Source organism: Sylvia atricapilla, chromosome 2 (genome assembly GCF_009819655.1).
Source record: "Sylvia atricapilla isolate bSylAtr1 chromosome 2, bSylAtr1.pri, whole genome shotgun sequence".
Classification (NCBI taxonomy): domain Eukaryota; kingdom Metazoa; phylum Chordata; class Aves; order Passeriformes; family Sylviidae; genus Sylvia; species Sylvia atricapilla.
Window position 1 is genome coordinate 100,094,835 of NC_089141.1, and position 18,828 is coordinate 100,113,662.

Sequence of the window (18,828 nt, forward strand, 5' to 3'; positions counted from 1 at the left end):
GGAGCAGGTGTGGCGTGGCAGAACATTAAACACTCAAGCCTGAGTCACTGAATCAATGAGGTTGAAGACCTCTGTTATCATCGAGCCCAGCCCATGATCCGACACCACCACGTCAGCCGGACCACCGCACTGAGTGCCGTGTCCTGCCTATCCTTAAAATACCTCCAGGGGCGGTGACTCCACCAGCCCCCCCGGGCAGATTCAGAGAAGAAACTCCTCCGAATGTCCAAAATTGTTCCCACCGTGCAGGCCGCACAGGGCTCGCAGCACCCCGCTGGCGTGTCCTGAGGCGAGCCGACCCTCCCCACACCGCTGACCTTTAGTGACCTTACGGCTCTGGCGCCCGGCAGGGGGCGTTGCGCCCGCGCATGCGCAGCGCGCGGGGACACAGACGGGCTGCGGTCGCGGCGGAGGCGGCGGCGGCTGGAGGAGAGCGGAGGCCGGGGCTCGGCGCCAGGCTCTGCCGACCCTTCCCGCTCCATGCGCAAGATGCTGCTGGCCGCGCTCTCCCGGATACTGCAGGGCCCGGCGGCCGCCGGGAGAACGGTGAGTGCGGCCGGTGAGCGCGGCCGGTGGCGGCCGGGCCGGGGCCGCTGCGCGCCCCGCCGTGTGCGGAGTGGGAGGGGCGCGGGCGGAGCTCCGGGAGAGACGGAGGGAGCCGCCGGCAATGTGGCGGAAGAGAAAAACCGAAGAAAAATTAAAGAAAAAAGAAATTGACTTTTCTTTCCCTGTGCGCCACGATCCCGAGTGACAGTAAAATGGTCGCTCGCTGTTTGAGCCCATAATGGCGCAGGGCTTTGATCGGTGTTGTTTCTGTATGCTTCGACTGCACAGGTCCCTCAGGCGGGTGTGCTGGGCCCCATTGGAGCGTCTGACTGAACTGCTTGAGCTCCCTTTGCTCTGCCAACAGCCCCTCTCAGTCTCTGCATGAATGTTCTTTCAAAGATTGTTGGGGTTTTTTGTTATTAGTGTGAGTCATTTGTTGTATTTTGTCGCTCTTGTGTGAAAAGTCGTACTTTTACCGCTTCACCCTGCTTATTCCACTGTAATGACTGTGGCCCTGAGGAAAAATTCACCCTGCTGAAAAAACCTTGTTGGCAAGACCAGAGTTAAAGGGGACTTTTTTGTTAAGTGGGGATCAGCTGCCTTTTTGCCATGGAGAGCAGATGTATTGCTGTACCCCGTTCCGAGGCAGCTCTCTCACCCAGGAGTTCACTGCTTGTGGGTGCCTGGATCCATCACAATAATACAGGGGAGAACATTTATTGGAAGCTCTTCCTGTCTGTCTTGGGGCTGCAAATCTAGGAGTATTTCCTGATTCACAAATAAAATCTCTAGATTTAGTTTCGCAAACATGGGTGCCTAAAATCAGTCCCTTATTACAAGTATTTGGCCTGCTCTGGACATACCATGTTTTCCTGGAATGCCAAAGTAGATCTGGTTCAAATATTTTAGCAAAAGATTTTTGGATCCTGTTGTTTACCAAATATATAAATACTTGTCTTGAATTGTTCCTATGCCTCTGTAGTGAAGGGATAAATTACCAAATAAATAGAGGTAGACTTAATCCTTAAAGCAGTATCACATATATGCTTTGAGCGTTTTGCAGAGTGTACAGATGGATTTCCATGTATGGAAACTACCACTTGCAGTGTTCTGTTCTAGTTGGGTAATAATTTGCTGACTTCTCCCCTCATTATTTGGTACAGCTACTTACTCTTTTTCCTTTTTTTTTTTTTTTTTTTCCCTTCCAAATGCTGCTAACCTAGGGAGCCGTTAGTGAGGTAAGGCCTCAATCAGTCTTGTCAAGGTTTACTTTTGATAGGTGTACTGCCCATGTATCAGGGCTTTTGTTCAGACTCCTCAGCGTGCTTTTATGTCCTGTTCAGGGCAGGGAGTTTAACCTGGTGGCCTAAAGAGATCCCTCCCAACCCCAGCCATTCCATGATACTGCAAATCCAAACTGTGGATTTATTCCTGGCTCTAGAAGTAAAATAGCTTTTCTTAAATAATACCGATAATACTGATGCTTTGTGATAAATAGTGTAGAAACTTGCTTTAAATTAAAACCTCTAAATATTTAAGCTGGTAGCAGGGCAGGGTGAATGGGGGCAGTCAGACCTTTTTTGGAGATGGTGACCTGAACATTCTCAACATTTTGGTGAAATGTACCTTCAGCTAAATGTATGTAAATTCTCTGGCTGAAGGAGCTGCTGAAGCATTTGTGTAACATAATCAGCAGTAGAGTCTTGCCACTAAAGGTGTAGTTCCTCATGCTGTGGCCACAGTGCATGTGTGGACATGGGCCCATCCTGCCAGTCCTGCAGTGAAACTTGCTGGTCATCTCAAATCATCACCATTCATTAGCAATACCCTGTGTTCCTTCTTAAGAGGGAATGTATTTTTAAACATTCTTCTTATCTCTCCCCTACCATGCCACACTTTCTGTTGCTCTGTTTCTTGTATCCTCAGGTACCTTATGTGTTTCCACATCATTTTTAAGTAGTGGCCATGCTGTTACTGAAATGATGCTCTCTCTATTGCTATGGCTTTGAATCGCCCCAGTTTCCCTTCCTATTAAAAACAAAAAGAGTAGTTTATATTTCAGATATCTGCTGGATTCTTTCTGTTTGGTTGGTTTTGGAGTTTTGGTTTCTTTTTGTTCTATCAAGGCAAAATTCCAGTCAGCATAGAGAGTCAGCAATCAAAGTCTGCATTGGCTGTCTCTCCTATATTAAGGGGTATTGCCAGTTTAAATTGTCTTTTTCTAATCTTAACTTTAAATACTGGGTTTTAAAGGACTTTGGCATACAGAATAAAAGTTCCCTTGTCTTATGGGATATGCCACTGGTGGGTCAAATTTATAAGTTATTTCAGTTTGGGAGTACTCATAGAAATTACTTGACAAGTCACATACTTTATCTTGATAATTTCATTTAAACATTGTTCATGCTTTGGTTTTGTCTTTTTTTAAGGCCTCTCGAGTGATGGTAGCATCACGTAACTATGGAGACTTTGCAAGTGAAGCTACATTTGAGATTAAGGTAAGGAGGAACATTTAATACTGGCATTCTTTGTAAGCATTTGTTACAGATCTTGGCTTGATGGACTGGTCCCAATATCTCTTCCAGTTAGAAAATACAGTTTGAATTTCCAGAACCAAGCCCTTCACTATCTGACCTGATTACTTAGTGCAGCTGGAAGTACTGTGCTGGCAGTGTGTGGTAACATTACTTGTTCCTTAAAAATGTGAAATTGTGATTTTTTGCAGCTGTGATATTGCAATGCAGCTGTGAGAACAGAGTCAGAAAGGAGCTAAAGGACTTTTTCTGATCTGTTCTGCTATTTCCTTAATGCTTTTCAAACAATTAGGTTTTTGCAGCCCATCCCAAACATGCAGCTGGTTGAAGTCTGTGTGAGTTTTTGAGGAAAAAATATGGCATCCTTTCAATGTTTGACTTGGTGCTGCTCAGAAAATGTGTGTTATATTCTATCAGCGTTCAGCTGTGGCTGGGTCTTAGGAAAAAGTGATGTTTCTATTGGCAGTAGCTTTTGTGTTGGTGTTTCATTCAGGAACTAATGAAAGAAAATCTGAAAGAAATAATTTGGGTTGTTTTCCCTCTCCCTGCTTGGCTGTGCCTATGAAGTATGAAAATTGTTTCAGGTGGAAGGGAAGGAATATGTTTATATGAAAAGATACAAGGTTTAATATTTGGTCCTGTGTCGATGACAAAACTCCAGAATTTCTGTTGTTCTGTGAATTTGGAAGCAGAGTTGTCTTGAGTACTGTGCTCAGGTATTGTATTCAATTCATCTAGGAGTCAGTGGATTTGCTCTGGAATGACTTTTGCTTTGATTTAAACTGTCTTTAACCTATAGAGAAATATTTTGGCCATTTAATCTGCACTGCCAGAGTAATTTCTTTAGTAATTTTTTTATAACAGGGGTAGCAGAGGTGAGGGTCAAATCTTACAAACTGTTTAACAGAGGAAACTCTTGATCTTTCTTATCTCTTCACTAAGTTGCTGTGGCTCTTACCAAGTATTTGTACACAATAACCATGGAAGCGTGCTTTGTGCCGTATTTCTGGAGCACTTTAGTTTATCTTTTGCTTGTAGGAATAACAGGGCTTTCTTTTGTGAGTGTAAATCTGTCTTTATTAAAAGTAAGGGGTTTATTTCTCTGAATTTTGAAACAGTGCACAGTTGTCCTGACCTATGCGTTTAGGTTTTGCCGGCTTTCTTTTTTAGAAAGAATTACGCTCCGAATTTGAAAATGGCAGATCATAAAAAACTTAAGCAGTACTCATAAATAGGATGAATGGTTTTCAGGAAATAATGAGCTGTTTAACCTTGCAGAAGTGTGACCTCCACCGGCTGGAGGGAGGGCCGAGCACCACGGCAGTGATGACTCGAGAGGAGGGGCTGCAGTACTACAAGACCATGCAGACGATCCGGCGCATGGAGCTCAAGTCTGACCAGCTCTACAAGCAGAAGATTATTCGTGGCTTCTGCCACTTATATGATGGTCAGGTAAGAACTTTTGGCCAGGAGGTTTTATAGTGTCTTACCTTATTTAATGTAGGGATTTTAATAGAGTGGGGAATGTAGAACTGAGTATCTGTGTACATTGTGAGAGAAGGAGAGGGATGGGCAGGGGGGAGGAGGAGAGACACAAAGGTGAGGAAGGGCACAGTGCAGCTGGAGATCAGCTGAATGTGAGGAATGGGCACATTTGAATGCCTGCATTTTCTCCCTCAGGTTTCATTGATGGCTTTTGTTTCTGTATCTCATGGATTATGTGCCCACTAAAAAGAAACAGCCAAGAGAAGAAACTTCATGAACTTACTGATTTTTTTTTTTATTTGCTGTCTGTCTGTTATTCCCTGATGTTTTTGAATTGTGGTTGTTGAGACACTTCATTGAGGGGGGGTGGAATTCTCCAGATTTTTGCAGAATCTGGGTCTCCTCCCATATACCTTTGCTAATCAATCAGGTTGGAATTTAGAGCCCAAGGCTGTTGTAGCTCAAGGCCTGTCACCAACCCTTGGGATTTAAGTCAGTCTCCAGTACCTGTGCTCTTCCTGTGACGTGCCACTATTTGATGTGTGTGGGATCAGCAGGTGCCAGAGTGGGAGCTGTGTGTTTTTCTGCACTGCTGACGCGCCTTGTCCCGTGTCACAGGAGGCTTGCTGTGTGGGGATTGAGGCTGCCATAAAGCCCACAGACCACGTGATAACGGCGTACCGAGCCCACGGCTTCACCTACACCCGCGGAGTGCCTGTGCGGGAGATCCTCGCCGAGCTTACAGGTCTGTGCTGTGCCTCTGGGTGCACAAAGCAGGCTGGGCCTTCAGAGGCAGGGCAGTGACAGAGCAGAATGGATCACTTGTTTCAGTTCTATGAATCAGTCGTTTGTGCTGTGAAAATTAACAAACGAGGAATATTTAGGTGCTGGTACTTCTAAAGCACAAATTCGTAAGATTTTTGTTGATACCATGTGCTGTATCCATTGTGCTGCAGCAGTTTTGAACTTGCTGATGGTAGGCATTTGCTCTCAGTGAGAACAGGGCATTATCCTCAGTAGCAGACAGAATTGGATTTTCAGAATTATGCTGATGAAGTCTTAGGAAGACTGGTAAGCATTACCTATACTGATAAACTGAATGGTTTGGGAAAATTTGACTCCAACAAGAATATTAAATGATAATTGAGACAGGGGTTTTGCAGGCAGGAGAGCTGGCTGTCCACAGTAGGGGTGAGGATGGAGCAGGGAAGAAAGGATCAGCTTGACAAACTCTTAAGAAATCTGTGAACAGATGCCAGAAGTGAAAAATGAGCAAGGAGCTTGAGGGCTTTATGAGTCACTGGTATAATAAAGACTTGATCTGAGACTGCATGCTTGAAATGTTAGTATAGGAAAGCCTGTTTGAGGGTTAGACAAGCAGTTTGATTTTGTAAACTAAGAACTGTGTTTGCTAAAAATGCATATCTGTAATGTGCACAAAAGCCCAGAATCCAGTGGTGACTGATTAGCCAAGTGTCACTGGATACTGGTAAGTCAGAAAGTAAGTGGGAAGGTTGTCATGACTGAAGCCAACTATGGGCCCTGAAACTACAAATATGAGTGATAATGTGGTGGGATTTTTTTTCATTTCATGGCATACATAATTTTCTATAACATTATGCTTGACTTTATATTGACTCTTTGGAAGAAGTGGCTGTGGTAAAGAGACTGTTGTTCCAGAAAATGACACTTGGGGGAAGTTCTTGGAGAGAACTGCTGCTAGAGGCCATCCTTGAAAAGAAAGATCTTGACTAGAAATGCCAAACTGAGAGCAGCATGAGTTACAATGACCAGGAAATGCCAGAATTAAAAAACTCTTTGAAGGAGAAGGAAGCAGAGTCACCCAAAATAAAGCCAGTAGATAAGATTATAGGAAACAAGCTATAGAAAAGGAGTTTACAGGAGAATTGACAATTATGTAGGAAATGAGTTTGTGTTCTAAGAAAAGTAGAAAATGTAGCAAAAAGTAACATGGGTTAATCAGGAGTTCTTAAATACATTCTAAAATACAAGAAGGAGCTGTACAAAAAGTGGAGGGAGCTTACTAAAGGTAAATTGCACTTATTCATAAAACTATTTTTCTTAAAATTAGACTTTTTTTTTTTCTTTGGTCCTAGCTGGCAGAATATGTAACAGCTCCCACAAAAACAATTAATAAACATAGGAAAGGTACGAGAAATATCAATTAAAAAATAATCTGCTGCAAGAAAGAGAAGTACCAACTTGAGAAAGAGACCCACTTCTAAAATGAATACCAAAGCTATTTTAAAAAAACTAACCAGACAAGCTGTGCTTATTAGAAATAAAATACAATCTCCTATGAATAGTAACAAGACAGGTAAGGATAGGAAATTGAATGGGCTGATGAGAAATTCTGTTTTCTTAGATGAGTTCATTTAAACAGGATTTGTTGTAATGTGTCATGGATCACTGGTTACCTTCAAACTACCCCTTGAATAAAGCTGGCCTGGGTGACAGATGTTGATATTGGGGTGGATGGGGAGCTGGTAGATGTTGGGTTTTTTTAGTGTCCTGTTGGTAATTTTTACATGTGGTTATTGACAAAGGGAAGACAAGTCTAAATTATTGCAACAAATTTGGAACTTTTCTCGCAGAAGCCAAAAAAAAATAATAATATGCTTCTTGCAGATTACATATATGAGACCATGTTAAAAAGCACCCCATATTTATCTGCAAGTGTTTTTGTATGGTAGGACACTGAAACTTTTGGTTGGTTTTAAAAGTTCTTTATCTCATCCATATTTTCAGAATTATGCTTTCATTATTGTTCTCTCTTTTCCCTCCTTCACTTACTTGTTTTCTGGGATATTTAACTGTAAAGTTGTATGAGAGAGGCCATCATGTCCTAACTCCACACAGATCTAATGACTGAGACATGGTCTTACTGTTACTACCTTTAGGAACTGAATTAGATGTTTCCATTTGTATATTTTTCCTCCAAAAAATAAATTGCTTGTTATTCGTGTTTCAGGTCGAAAAGGAGGATGTGCAAAGGGAAAAGGAGGATCAATGCATATGTATACCAAAAACTTTTATGGTGGCAATGGTATTGTTGGTGCTCAGGTATATACATGGCTTCTGTTTTAAAGCACAAGCTGAATTCGTGTCCTGTTGCCTCTCGGTGTTTCCTCTCAGTTTTTGTGGTGTGTAAGCTTGTATGCAATACCCTTTGCTCTGTGGCTTGTATGTCTTAGTCTGGTGTGCTCACCATTTTTTAAACTGTAGCAAAAATGAATCATATTGAGAATACAGTTTATGCTTACATTTTGGCTGTAATAACATTTGTAACAAAGAGTAGCGGGTGGGTAACAGCTTGTTTGTTGAGGAGGTCTCTAACAGCCTAAATGTCTCCTTAAAGTTCACAGGCTACCTATCTTCAACTCCTTCAACTGTTCTAAAATATTTTGTCCTGTCCTCTGTGGCAGGTTCCTCTTGGAGCCGGGATTGCGCTGGCCTGTAAATACTTCGGTAAAAACGAAATCTGCCTGGCCTTGTATGGGGATGGTGCAGCCAATCAGGTAAAGGAGCATGGCTGGGGAAATGGATTTTCCTTCTGTGCTCTGTGAGCTCTGCCTTTCCTCCAAGGGGTGGAAGAACACATTCTGCACTCCCTGTGTAACTGCAACCCAGGCAGTGTTGATGAACTCCATGGAGGTGGCCAGGCATGTTGCAAAGTTTGGACACACTCACCTCTTATGTGAGTTGTATGAGGTGTTTGAGCAGGGATGTGTTCCAACAATTGTGTAGTCCTCAGAGAATTCTCAGTGACTCAAGTGAACAGTTAAGAAGTTAACTGCAAAGTGCTCTTTATGCATCAAGAATGTAGCATGTGCTTGCAGTTTTTTATCATATTTTGGACCTGTTTAAAAAATCTGTCCTTCCCCACCCCCATTTTGAGCTTGGCCTTTGTTGCTGTAGTGGAGGGAAAGCTTTTTGGCTCCTTCTGTTCTGGAACGCTCTGGATACTTAGGGAGTGAGTGAGGCTAATGTTAATTACGTGACTGGTACACAAATCTTGGGAGGAGGGGTTTCCAGTTACTCTTTACTCTCTTTCCAGTTGTGCACAGCTCACCTAAGTGTGAGACCCTGAAGTGTCTGTGCTGTAACGAGACCTCTGAAGGATGGTGAAGATGACAGTGCTGCTGGATAGGGAGAGATGTGTAAATCAGGTTTCTGAAGACAGAGAAGAGGACAGAGCATTCTGGCAGAGCCAGTTACTATTGACATTCCAGCCAGTCTCTTCAAGTTATCAGCTGAGACAATAAGCCAGATAAGCAGTTGGTGATTTGGAGTGTACCATTGATAGTTTCACACTTTCAAAGCACAGGTGGAGATCTCAGTTCATGGTTTTCCCTAAATTTGACTCAGAGCAACAAGGCTGATGCAGTCACTGCAGTCAAACTTAACTTTGCTGTAGCAGCATCCTGCCAGGTTAATCAATTGTCAAGGTTTTTTATGACTGTTGCTGTAATAACTGAGTAAAAGTTGAAGGTTTTGTGCTACCATAACACAGATACTGATTAAGCTTAAAAATTAACTTCTATAAACTCCTGATTGAGATGAAAGCTATCTTATACAGTGTACCTTCTCTTTTATTCCCTCTGAATTGTAGAAAATGGCTGGTTTCAGATCACTTTTAGTATGAAAATTTCTAGACCTCTGCAATGGAAGGATTTTCAGTAGAGCCTAATGCTTGAAGGCTGAGCTCCCTGATGAGATGTAACTTAATTTTCTTTCAGGGCCAGATATTTGAAACATACAACATGGCTGCCTTATGGAAGTTGCCTTGCATTTTTATCTGTGAGAACAATAGGTATGGAATGGGAACATCAGTTGAAAGAGCTGCAGCCAGCACTGACTACTACAAAAGAGGATACTTCATTCCAGGGCTCAGGGTGAGTACAGCTTTTTTTTCCAGGGGGAATATATGTGCACATACCCACACAGTGCATACACAGGTACTTCCTTTATTTCTACATATATTTACTTGAAACTGAATTCTGTTCCACTTGTAGAAATACTGAGATTGGAAGTTTGGAGGCTGGGATTTTTGCCTTAATGTGTCTTTTCTCACTACCAGGTGGATGGCATGGATATTCTCTGTGTCCGAGAAGCAGTAAAGTTTGCAGCTGAGTACTGTAGGTCTGGAAATGTAAGTCTGTAATGGGCATTCCTTTTTCATGGGTGGAATTCTTGCAGCTATTGCTGCATAAGTAGTTCCTCAATTTGTATTAACCAGACACTTAATATATTATTTATATTGTCATTTTTTCCCATTTCTACCACAGTTACATTCTGTTGTAAAAGGTGTTAGGACTGTCAGGCAGTTGTGATCTTTGTGTTTAGTTAGGGGAACCATCAAGAAAGGTAATAATCATTCTATATTTACAAGAAAGGGAAAGTGAAATAAAGGTTTTCTGAGTCAATGTTAGTGTCTGTTACCTAAATATGGTAACACTGTTTTTGAAGATTTTTAATACTCAGAGTAATGAAGGTTCTGTGAGAAACAACAGGTAATTTGAAATATTCTGAGTAATGGTGGAAGGAAAGAAATTGTAAAACTGCTCAATCAGAACATAAGAATAAATGCTTACAATATCAGCACATGCTTTCATTTGAAAGAATTAGGTTTCATTTTACTGTGTGAAACTATATGTGCTAATATTATGCAAATTAAACTGAGAAAAACCTATTGAAGTAATTGATCACTGGTGCAATTCAGCTCTAGCAAATAGTTTGTGCTGTAACAAGCTGGTCACTCCTGGTGGCAACACTCTGTTACTGCTTTTCATTTCAAGGGTCCTCTTGTGATGGAGTTACAGACATATCGTTACCATGGCCACAGTATGAGTGACCCTGGAATAAGGTACTGTCACATTCTTTCTTCTTTCTTCTCACTGAAAAAAAGTATTGATGGCCAAATTCTGAGATTAAACTGTGAAATTGAGTGTTCAAATCAGATGTCAGATGCATTTAAAGGTTGTGATGAAATTGCTATGAGCAGCCTGCTCACTCCTCTCCTTGCTCAGCTGATACTCTGTGGCCATGTTACACAGTTGTTTTAGTGCAGAATTAAAAGAGGTGGGCTTAGAACAAGCACAAAGTCAGTTAAACTTCTCTGCTACTAATGAATTCTGCTTTCAGTGTGACCTTATGGTGTGTCCTAATGAAGGTTTGGCTGAAAAGCATCTTGCTTTTCTGGGGTTTAAGAGGATTAAAATCCTGTAAGGTAAAAATTACAGGAACAGTTTGGAGTGCCCAAACAAGTGGAACACATCCTAAAAATACAAACATCCAGGTGCTAGAGAGATTTGGGCATTGCTCCCACTGACAGAGCTGAATGTGTCTACATGAAGTAGAGGTGGTGTATCCCAGCTCTTCACTGCAAACCTGCAGTGATGTGGAAGCGTGGGCAAGTCATCAGCCCCCTCCCTGGGGGGGAGAGTTAGGAGGAAATATGGCCCCTCAGGATAACTGTCTCAGGCTGGGTTTGCTCCCCTTTCCCTTGAGTCTGGGGCTACTCCTGCTCAGTTGGCATTGACAGATTTCTCTCCAGAGGCCTCTGGCTGTTGCTGTGCCATCCTTTGGGTGATGAATGTTCTCTGCTGTCCCTGCATCGCTGACAACTCTTTTTCTAAAAGTGAGCTGTGTCCAGAACCGCACTCTGCTCCAGGGTTCACATCTTTGCCTGTTTGTTCCTAGCTATCGTACTAGAGAGGAAATTCAGGAAGTGAGAAGCAAAAGTGATCCCATTACTTTGCTGAAGGACAGAATGGTCAACAACAACCTGGCTAGCGTTGAAGAACTAAAGGTATAGTTGTAGTTGCTATGTAAGGAGCTCTTGAGCAGTCACACACTGCTGATCTTCAGAAAGTGCATCACTGGGCAGCATGCAGTGCTTTCTTTAAAGCTCTTTAAGGTTTGCTTTAACATCACTTTTATAGGTGAAGGTGAAGTTTTCTTGCAGACCAGCTGCTGAAGTTGTGCTCTGCTGGAAAGGCCTTTTGCTTTTGTGTGCTAAGTAAGGCTGGGGGGGTGTCATTTTCTGATGGAAAGCAAAATTACCTGGGCTTTCTTGACTCCCCAGGAAATATTTCAATATTTCACATAATCAGAACAGCTCAGTGGGATCATGGTCCTCTGTCAGTAAGGTACCAGTACTACCCAAAATTATGCAGTTTAGTAGGGAAGAAATTTTTAAAGGTTTTTTATATTTCTAGTCATTGCTAACAAATTCTGACTGATACTTTATCATAGCAATTAAATTCAAAATTATGATGCTTTTTCTGAGCTGTCTTTTAATAAGTATGCATTTGTGGTTTAGGAAATTGATGTGGCAGTAAGGAAGGAGATTGAGGAAGCTGCTCAGTTTGCTACCACTGACCCAGAGCCTCCCCTGGAAGAACTGGGTTACCACATCTACTTCAATGAGCCACCCTTTGAAGTGCGTGGCCCAAACCAGTGGATAAAGTACAAGTCTGTCAGCTAAAGGCCTTTTTATTGGTGTAACTTATTCATAAGAATAAGTAAATGCATTTACAAGAACTATAATAACTCTTAAGCTTATTTAAGAGCTCTTTCAAAAGAGGAAATGTGCAAGGAAATCCATCTGAGTATGGAATTTCTTAGACGTGCTGAATGTTTCAGAAGAAAGGTCAAGAGAAAGTGGTTTATTTAAAGTGCTATATATTTGCTTTACTGACTTTCTTTGGATCGCTGTATGTGTTATGTACAGTGTAAAAAGAAAAATAAAAATTAAACTTTACCAACCTTTATCTAATGGTCTGTTTGATTTGTTTAATGAAAAAAAAAAAGTGATTTACACGCTCCGGTTTTGCTGCAGAAAAGTCACTAACTGAAAACATCACACCAGGCTTTTCTCAGTAGTTCAGTGAGAGTAACTTTAATACAAAAAGCTGTATAAATCCATCTACAGAGAGGTGACATGCTCTTGCATAACCCCTCCCTGCTCAAACTATCAGCCAGCAGAATGGTAATACAGTTTAGGTTCACAGTTTTCACAATGCTGAAGCCAATTCGGGTGGGTGTTTTCTCAGCTCACGTTTTGTATTGCATTAACAGGCATTGTATGCATTCATCTTGTCATAAATAAGTTAAATGCATTGACACTGACTTAAAAGCTGTTACTATTCACTGTGTATGACACTGATGGTCAAACAAGCTACATAACTGTGCAAAACCTGCAAGGCCACTGTACATACAAATATATACATCTAATAATTGAAGTGCTGGGAATGTATTTCATTTGCTTATTCCCGTTTTGTGTTCTTCCAAGGCATTGACCTGCCCTGAGGTCTTGGCAGATGTTTGTCGGTGGTTTAGGATTGCATTCCAGATTCTGCAGCGAAGACCACCCCTGCAGCAAGGGAAATGGAGAGCAGTTAGGGAGAACTCCCTCGTCTGCACTGCCTTAAAGTGAGCAAGAAGTAAAGCCTAGAAACCCCAAACGACACTATTTAATGGTTATAGCTAAAACTTCTTCCAGGTCAGCCAGGGGTTAACAGAATGATGATAAAAGGACACAAATTAAGTGGTAGGAAAAATAAATTCTTCGTGCCTGTTTTTTGTATGATTACATCATTGTGAAGGGTGCAGAAAAAGGTCCCAACCTTGATAAATGTCAAAGCAGATAGCTCGAGGCATTGTCAGTGTAGTTGTGTTGGTTACGATGTGAAAACTTAGCAGAAAACCTGAGATGAAACTGATGGCAGTTGTCCCTGAACTGTCACTGACCTATTTGAATAACCAAACTTTAAAAGGTTTTTTAACAAAATATGTTAATTAAGCTCTTAACAATGAACTAAATAGTATTTTCTTACCTCAGCTGAAGATACCACAAGTCATCCTTGGTGATATCATTAAGGACAGCACTTAGTGTGTAATCTTCTTCAGCAAACTAAAGGCAAATTTATTCATAAGTAAATATTCCTTCTTTGAAACCTAGCTGCTAATTATGACTAAAATTACGGGTTTTTTAAATGTGATTTTATTTTTACCCTCTTAATGGTATCCAAGTCTGCTCCTTGTTGTTTCAGCCAGTTCATGAGTTCAGGGTCTGCATTCTCTCTAAAAGTTGCTACAGACCACTGGGAATCTTTAACAGAAAACCAAGGTTACTACACCTCAAAACCAGGGCCAAAGTGGTTATTTTCAGGTAACTAAAGCTTAAGCTACATGGTTTTGCATCCTTTCAACAAACACACAAAAACATCTGAGAGCATGCAACTGCAGTACCTCCTCATACCTTTGGGTTTAAGTTTTAACTGAAGCAAGTGTAATTCCTGAGTCTTCTGCTCCAAAGACTGCCGTAAGAGGGCCTGATACTCTTTTTCCTTCTGAACGAGGTTTTCCAAAAGCCTTGTAGCACATAAGAGAGATCAAACAACCACACTGAGAATAAATCTAACTGAAAAAAGAATCATTTTTAGTAAGTACCACAGGACAGAGGCATTTGTGACGTACTGTCGTAAGTAACATCTCTAATGGCTTAGAGATTTCATTTTGGTTGTCTGAGACTCAGGGGTGCCACTTGAAGGCTTTCAACTGCAGAATTTAGTAAATAGCTCATAAATTCCATTCCTACTGTTTTGCAGCCTCCCTGGGCCGAGTTGCTGCCTTTATACTTAGTTTACTATGGAACAGTGCAACACTGATGTTTTACCAGGGACTTTCTGATCACCGATTACATCACATCCATAAAGAAGAATGGGAACTTCAGCTGTTAACATGCTGGCAGCAGCCTACACACCTGTGAGAAACAGGACAGGGCTCTGCTGAGCTCTGCTGGTGCTCATGAGTAGGCAGCCTGTCTCTTGAGCCAGGGCAGAGCTGCTCTGGCCTTTCCTTGCAGGAACAGCTTTTGAAGCCCTGACATCGAGTCAGAGGGCATCCAAGGAGCAGGAAGGAAACTGGCACAGTTGCACAAACCTAATTACTTTACCACAGAAATCCAATGTGACATTCTGCAATTAATCTATTAATTACACAGAAACAAAACCTGTACTGAAGGATGTTCAGTTGCCATACTGTACTGCCATTGTATTCCAAATCCACTTGTGCTCCTGGAAGGCTTTATCACAAGGCAATAGGTGAGCAGTACTAAGGGCAAGTATGTACCCATGAGTGTAGAAAGCATGGTCTGAAAGCTTTTCAAAGACTGCCTGACCATACAACAGAGTCTTTACAGGAAGGTTACCTTAAGGTGTCATGTTTAAGTCTGCCCAGCTCCTGGCTGAGCTGCTGCTGAGCCTCGTGGGACACCAGCGAGCTGAGGGTGCTGACCCCCGATGTGATGGCAGCATCCTCAGCTCCGTTTTGTTCAGAGGGCTGGAAACCCTCCTCCACTTCATCAGCGTCCTTGTCTCCACCTTCAGTTTCTGATGCTGGCTCAAAGTGAGTGCGAAGCTCTGACAAAAGGAAAGAGGGGAAGAACAAGATTTTTTTTTGGTAATTCTGTCTTCAGAGGCTGTGCAGTTTGTTCTTCACTACTGTGGGTGGGGGAGACTGTTTGCATAATGTGCTTTAATGCAGCACTGAGCAGGGGGGTAGTGAAGCCGTGTGTGAGCTGCAGCACAGGTTCTCTGGCATTGGGTCTAGAATGAGCAATGCACCAGCAGAGGTAGAGCTGTGGGTCAGAGTTGTAGTGGGGACAAGTATGAGATGAGTAGTAAGACAGTCAATAAAATACGTTAAGGAGAAACCCCTGAAGGCTTGCATTTTTCCTAAATAGTAAGGGGGGAAAATGGTGTTTTTCCTTAATGCCTTGGGCCAAAGAGTGTACAAAGCATTCCTCTTCTCCAGGGAGAATTTCTAGCCCCAGTTCTCAGAACTTGCTGCAGGTTCTTGCCACCCTTGCCACCTTTATTACCAAAGAACAGTTGTGATTTTTCTCATACAAAGAAAGTCCTAAAAATTTTGGCCAATTTTGCTTTAAAATCCATGGCAACTTTGGACTGTCACTAAGTCTCTCAGAACATTCCTATACTGGAAGGGGTGCTCAGCATTTTAAACAGTTACAAAACTACTTGCATATTTCCAACTTAAGACAGTACTTATACATTTATCTTCCTCCTTCTGGTGGTTTTCTCTATTGCCCTATAGGCCAGAATCACCCTCTTCCTCATATTAATGTACTCCCTTCTACACATCTGTTCCATAGCTCATTAATAATTTTTCAGAACACATAACCAGACCTGTGCAGTGTTACCGACCCTGGATGTCATTAACATGTACAGAATAATCTTCTTTTTTACTAGAAAATCTCTAGATTGGACTGAATTTAATTTGCCTTTTTTGGTCATGGTTGAACCACGCCGGGGGTGCAGAACCACTGGTTACCTCTTCATTATGTGCTTTTGTACTGCAAGTACAGCATTAATCCTCCAGATCAATGCTTCTTTCTCTGCAACACTCTGACCCCATGTCTTTTGATGAGTGGCACATGGGGTGTAGTTAATGGCATGCTGAAAGAGTAAACATCTGAACTGTTCCATTTGCTACAGCTCTTTGATATGCAGAAAACCTTTTTTTAAAAAGAAGGATTCTTTTGAGCTGCTTTGATTTACCTGGAATAAGAATAGTGACTGCTGCTTGGACAGCACGGCGGATGATGTTATCCATTGCAAACATCCAATGGGGTCTTATTAAGTGATTTCTTAATACTTTGTTCACCTGTAAAAATAGCAGCAAACACCACTGGCTCACACCCTAGGAAAGAGAACCTTATTTTCCAATAGTCATAGTAAGCTTTATAAGGTAAAAACTGCATGCAACACTAAAAGCCTCCCACCTTTCGAAGTCTAAACCACAGATTTGACAGTTCTAGGCTACAGCTTTCAAACCATTTCAAACCAGACTGTGACATTCAAACTCTTCTACAGTACAAGGAGGGAGAGGAGTGAGGAACAGTGGGGAAGCTGCAAACCCCTGGGATGAGTTTTGTCCAGGAGCAACCTGATGTAATGGATGGTGTCCCTGCCCATGGAAGGGGGGTGGAAATAGATGATCTTTAAGGTCTCTTCCAGTCTAAACTGCTCTGTGATGCTTCAAAGAATTCCTTTTCCCCTGCACCAGGAAATGAACTCACTGCATCCTGGAATCCAAACAGCACCAGATGAATCTGATTGATGGAAGTGCTGTCAAAATCCAAATCCATTTTCAATTTGGATATTGTAGAAGCCATCACTCTCTGCTCAGGAGAGTGTATGAAGTCCCTTAAAATCCCAATAATCTGCTTGATGTGGTCCACTGAAAGTTGCAGTTCTTCAGAGTTCTGGAGAAAAGATAATGAATGTATCTCAAATGAATCCCAGAGTCTAAACATCTATTTAGTAGCATGAATATTCTTAGGGTAACATAGCTTTGCTAATGCATATTTCACACTGATGAACAGAATCACAGAACTTTTTTACTGCAAATTCTCGAGTTGTTATCTTTTCTTAAAAAAAATTTAAATTGAAGAGCAATTTCTGTTTTCAAAAAACCCCTATTGCTACTGTGGCTGTCACAAAGGGAAGAGGTTCCAAATGATGTCTACACATTCCTTCTATGTACTGCAGAGGGCAGCTCTCCTCCATAAAAACAGCAAAATGAGTCATTAAGAGCCACAATTTTTTTAAGATGTCATCCTTTCAATAAGCTGAATATGGACTTCTATCTGATCATGCAGATATTTTATTTTCTTAGGAAAAAAAGTATGTTTATAGATGCATTTATCCCAAGTCAGAAAAAAGTCTAAAATGACACAATGATTCACCAGTGTTTATTCTATGTTTTCAGTCCATAACCTGCACATTTAAAGCCATCTAAATGTCTTTAAAGCAGCCTCTGTAATTAAAAGGTAAAGGCAGTATTACATAAATTATGGAAAAGAGATGATTACAGCAGTGCTACAAAACAGCTGGAGACTGAACCAGTACTTGCTGCTACTAAAAAACCCTTCATTGCAGAAAATACTTGGAGCCCTGATCATTTTTGACTCTGAATTTTAATTGTTTGTAAGGCTATCAGCTGTTTTGCAGTTTAAGCTCAGAGCAGAAGTGTACCCCAGTTGCTTCCCCAGGCTGTTTGTGGTCTGTAGAGCCCTACAGGAGCCCCCGTGGCGGGGAAGGGAGCACAGGGAGCAGCAAACCCTGGGCTGTGCAGAGCTGACCATGGAGCAGCAGGGCTTGAGAGCCAAGTCACAAATGTCAACAGCTGGCTGGGGACACCACACCAAGAGTCAGCATGCCCCCCTTTATGGGAGCGCAGACCAGGTGAAAAACCAGAGCTTTAGTAACAATAAATGATGGGAAAGTGTCACAAACAAGTGTGCTGGAGTGACAAGGGTGTGAGCAAAAATCAGATTCACCACAAAGAGGTACATCAGAAGCAGACATTAGGAAGAAAAGGCTGTTACAGGTGTGTGGCAATGTTTGGCTGTGCATCAACCATTCTATGATTTCTTTCTTGCTCCTCTTCACAGTAACTAAACCCTCTCACCCAACCTTCCCCTCTGCAGAAAATCTACCTTAGCTTTTTCAAGATTCACATACTGCAATCTTGGCACCTAGCTAACAAACATTTTATTAGAAATTGTTAATCATGTCTCTACCTTTAAAGCAGAATATGCCTATTACTATGTGGTGTTCTAGCTCCATGTCCTTAAAAGCCAAAAGAAAAGACAACATCAAAACCACCCAACGCACCAACCTCAGCCTCCACAGTTCCATACCAAATACCCAAACTGCTCCCTGGTATAAAATCAAGAGCCCATTAGCAGCCAAAAGGTGGTGTTTGCTACCCATTCACACAACAGCAAACAGCCTACACAGTTACAGGTCTCAGAGATTCAAGATACTCAGAAGGAACAATCCAAGCACCTCCATTTATTCATTTTCAGAACAGGAATGCTCACTGGCTTATTATTTTCCCTTTGACACAGGAAAAGGTGAGCTGAAGTGAAATTACCTGTGCAAGACATTCCTGCAAATTGGAAGCGACTTTATCCTGTTCTTCCTTCAGGATTTTATAGAGGATCGCGCGGCGTTCGCTGTCCTTGCGCAGCAGGAACAGCCCGGAATCCTTGTCCTCCAGGGAGGGAGAGGTGCTCCTGTCCTCCGAGGCCGAGCCCTCATCAGGGACGCTGTGGCAGCCACCCAGCACAGGCACAAGAGAGACCTCAGCATGAGCAAGGCACCAGGACTGCCAGTAGGGAGCAAGGACACTTCTGGGCTTAAAAAGT

General features: G+C 42.1%; 2 protein-coding genes across 5 annotated transcripts in view; one reads left to right on the forward strand and one right to left on the reverse strand.

The window, feature by feature from the left end:
• The first annotated feature begins 373 nt into the window (after window positions 1–373).
• On the forward strand, window positions 374–12,361 carry PDHA1 (pyruvate dehydrogenase E1 subunit alpha 1). 3 transcript variants are annotated; one of them, XM_066313951.1, is made up of 12 exons: window positions 374–546; window positions 1,770–1,784; window positions 2,976–3,044; window positions 4,359–4,532; window positions 5,184–5,310; window positions 7,558–7,649; window positions 8,012–8,104; window positions 9,326–9,481; window positions 9,667–9,738; window positions 10,385–10,452; window positions 11,289–11,397; window positions 11,911–12,361. In XM_066313951.1, the coding sequence occupies exons 1-12, from the start codon at window positions 481–483 to the stop codon at window positions 12,073–12,075; spliced, it is 1,206 nt and encodes a 401-aa protein (XP_066170048.1). In that variant the 5' UTR covers window positions 374–480; the 3' UTR covers window positions 12,076–12,361. The 3 variants fall into 3 exon arrangements, with proteins under 3 accessions (XP_066170048.1, XP_066170050.1, XP_066170051.1); XM_066313953.1 differs by lacking the exon at window positions 1,770–1,784; XM_066313954.1 differs by lacking the exons at window positions 1,770–1,784; window positions 2,976–3,044.
• Window positions 12,362–12,473: 112 nt separating this feature from the next.
• MAP3K15 (mitogen-activated protein kinase kinase kinase 15) overlaps window positions 12,474–18,828 on the reverse strand; it is an 86,890-nt gene continuing 80,535 nt past the window's right edge. For both annotated transcript variants that reach the window (XM_066313949.1, XM_066313950.1), the window contains 8 exons: window positions 18,555–18,729; window positions 16,693–16,878; window positions 16,172–16,277; window positions 14,803–15,013; window positions 13,852–13,964; window positions 13,604–13,701; window positions 13,427–13,503; window positions 12,474–12,963 (listed from right to left, as the gene is read on the reverse strand). In XM_066313949.1, the coding sequence (XP_066170046.1) occupies window positions 12,849–12,963; window positions 13,427–13,503; window positions 13,604–13,701; window positions 13,852–13,964; window positions 14,803–15,013; window positions 16,172–16,277; window positions 16,693–16,878; window positions 18,555–18,729 (1,081 nt within the window). In that variant the 3' untranslated portion in view covers window positions 12,474–12,848. The remainder of the gene's footprint in view (window positions 12,964–13,426; window positions 13,504–13,603; window positions 13,702–13,851; window positions 13,965–14,802; window positions 15,014–16,171; window positions 16,278–16,692; window positions 16,879–18,554; window positions 18,730–18,828) is intronic.

Bases quoted from the DNA above. Each gene is read 5' to 3' on its own strand.
- PDHA1 (XM_066313951.1), top strand. From the start codon at position 481: ATGCGCAAGATGCTGCTGGCCGCGCTCTCCCGGATACTGCAGGGCCCG. The intron at 3,045-4,358 runs GTAAGGAGGAAC...TTAACCTTGCAG, and splicing joins AAGCTACATTTGAGATTAAG to AAGTGTGACCTCCACCGGCT. The intron at 10,453-11,288 runs GTACTGTCACAT...GTTTGTTCCTAG, and splicing joins ATGAGTGACCCTGGAATAAG to CTATCGTACTAGAGAGGAAA.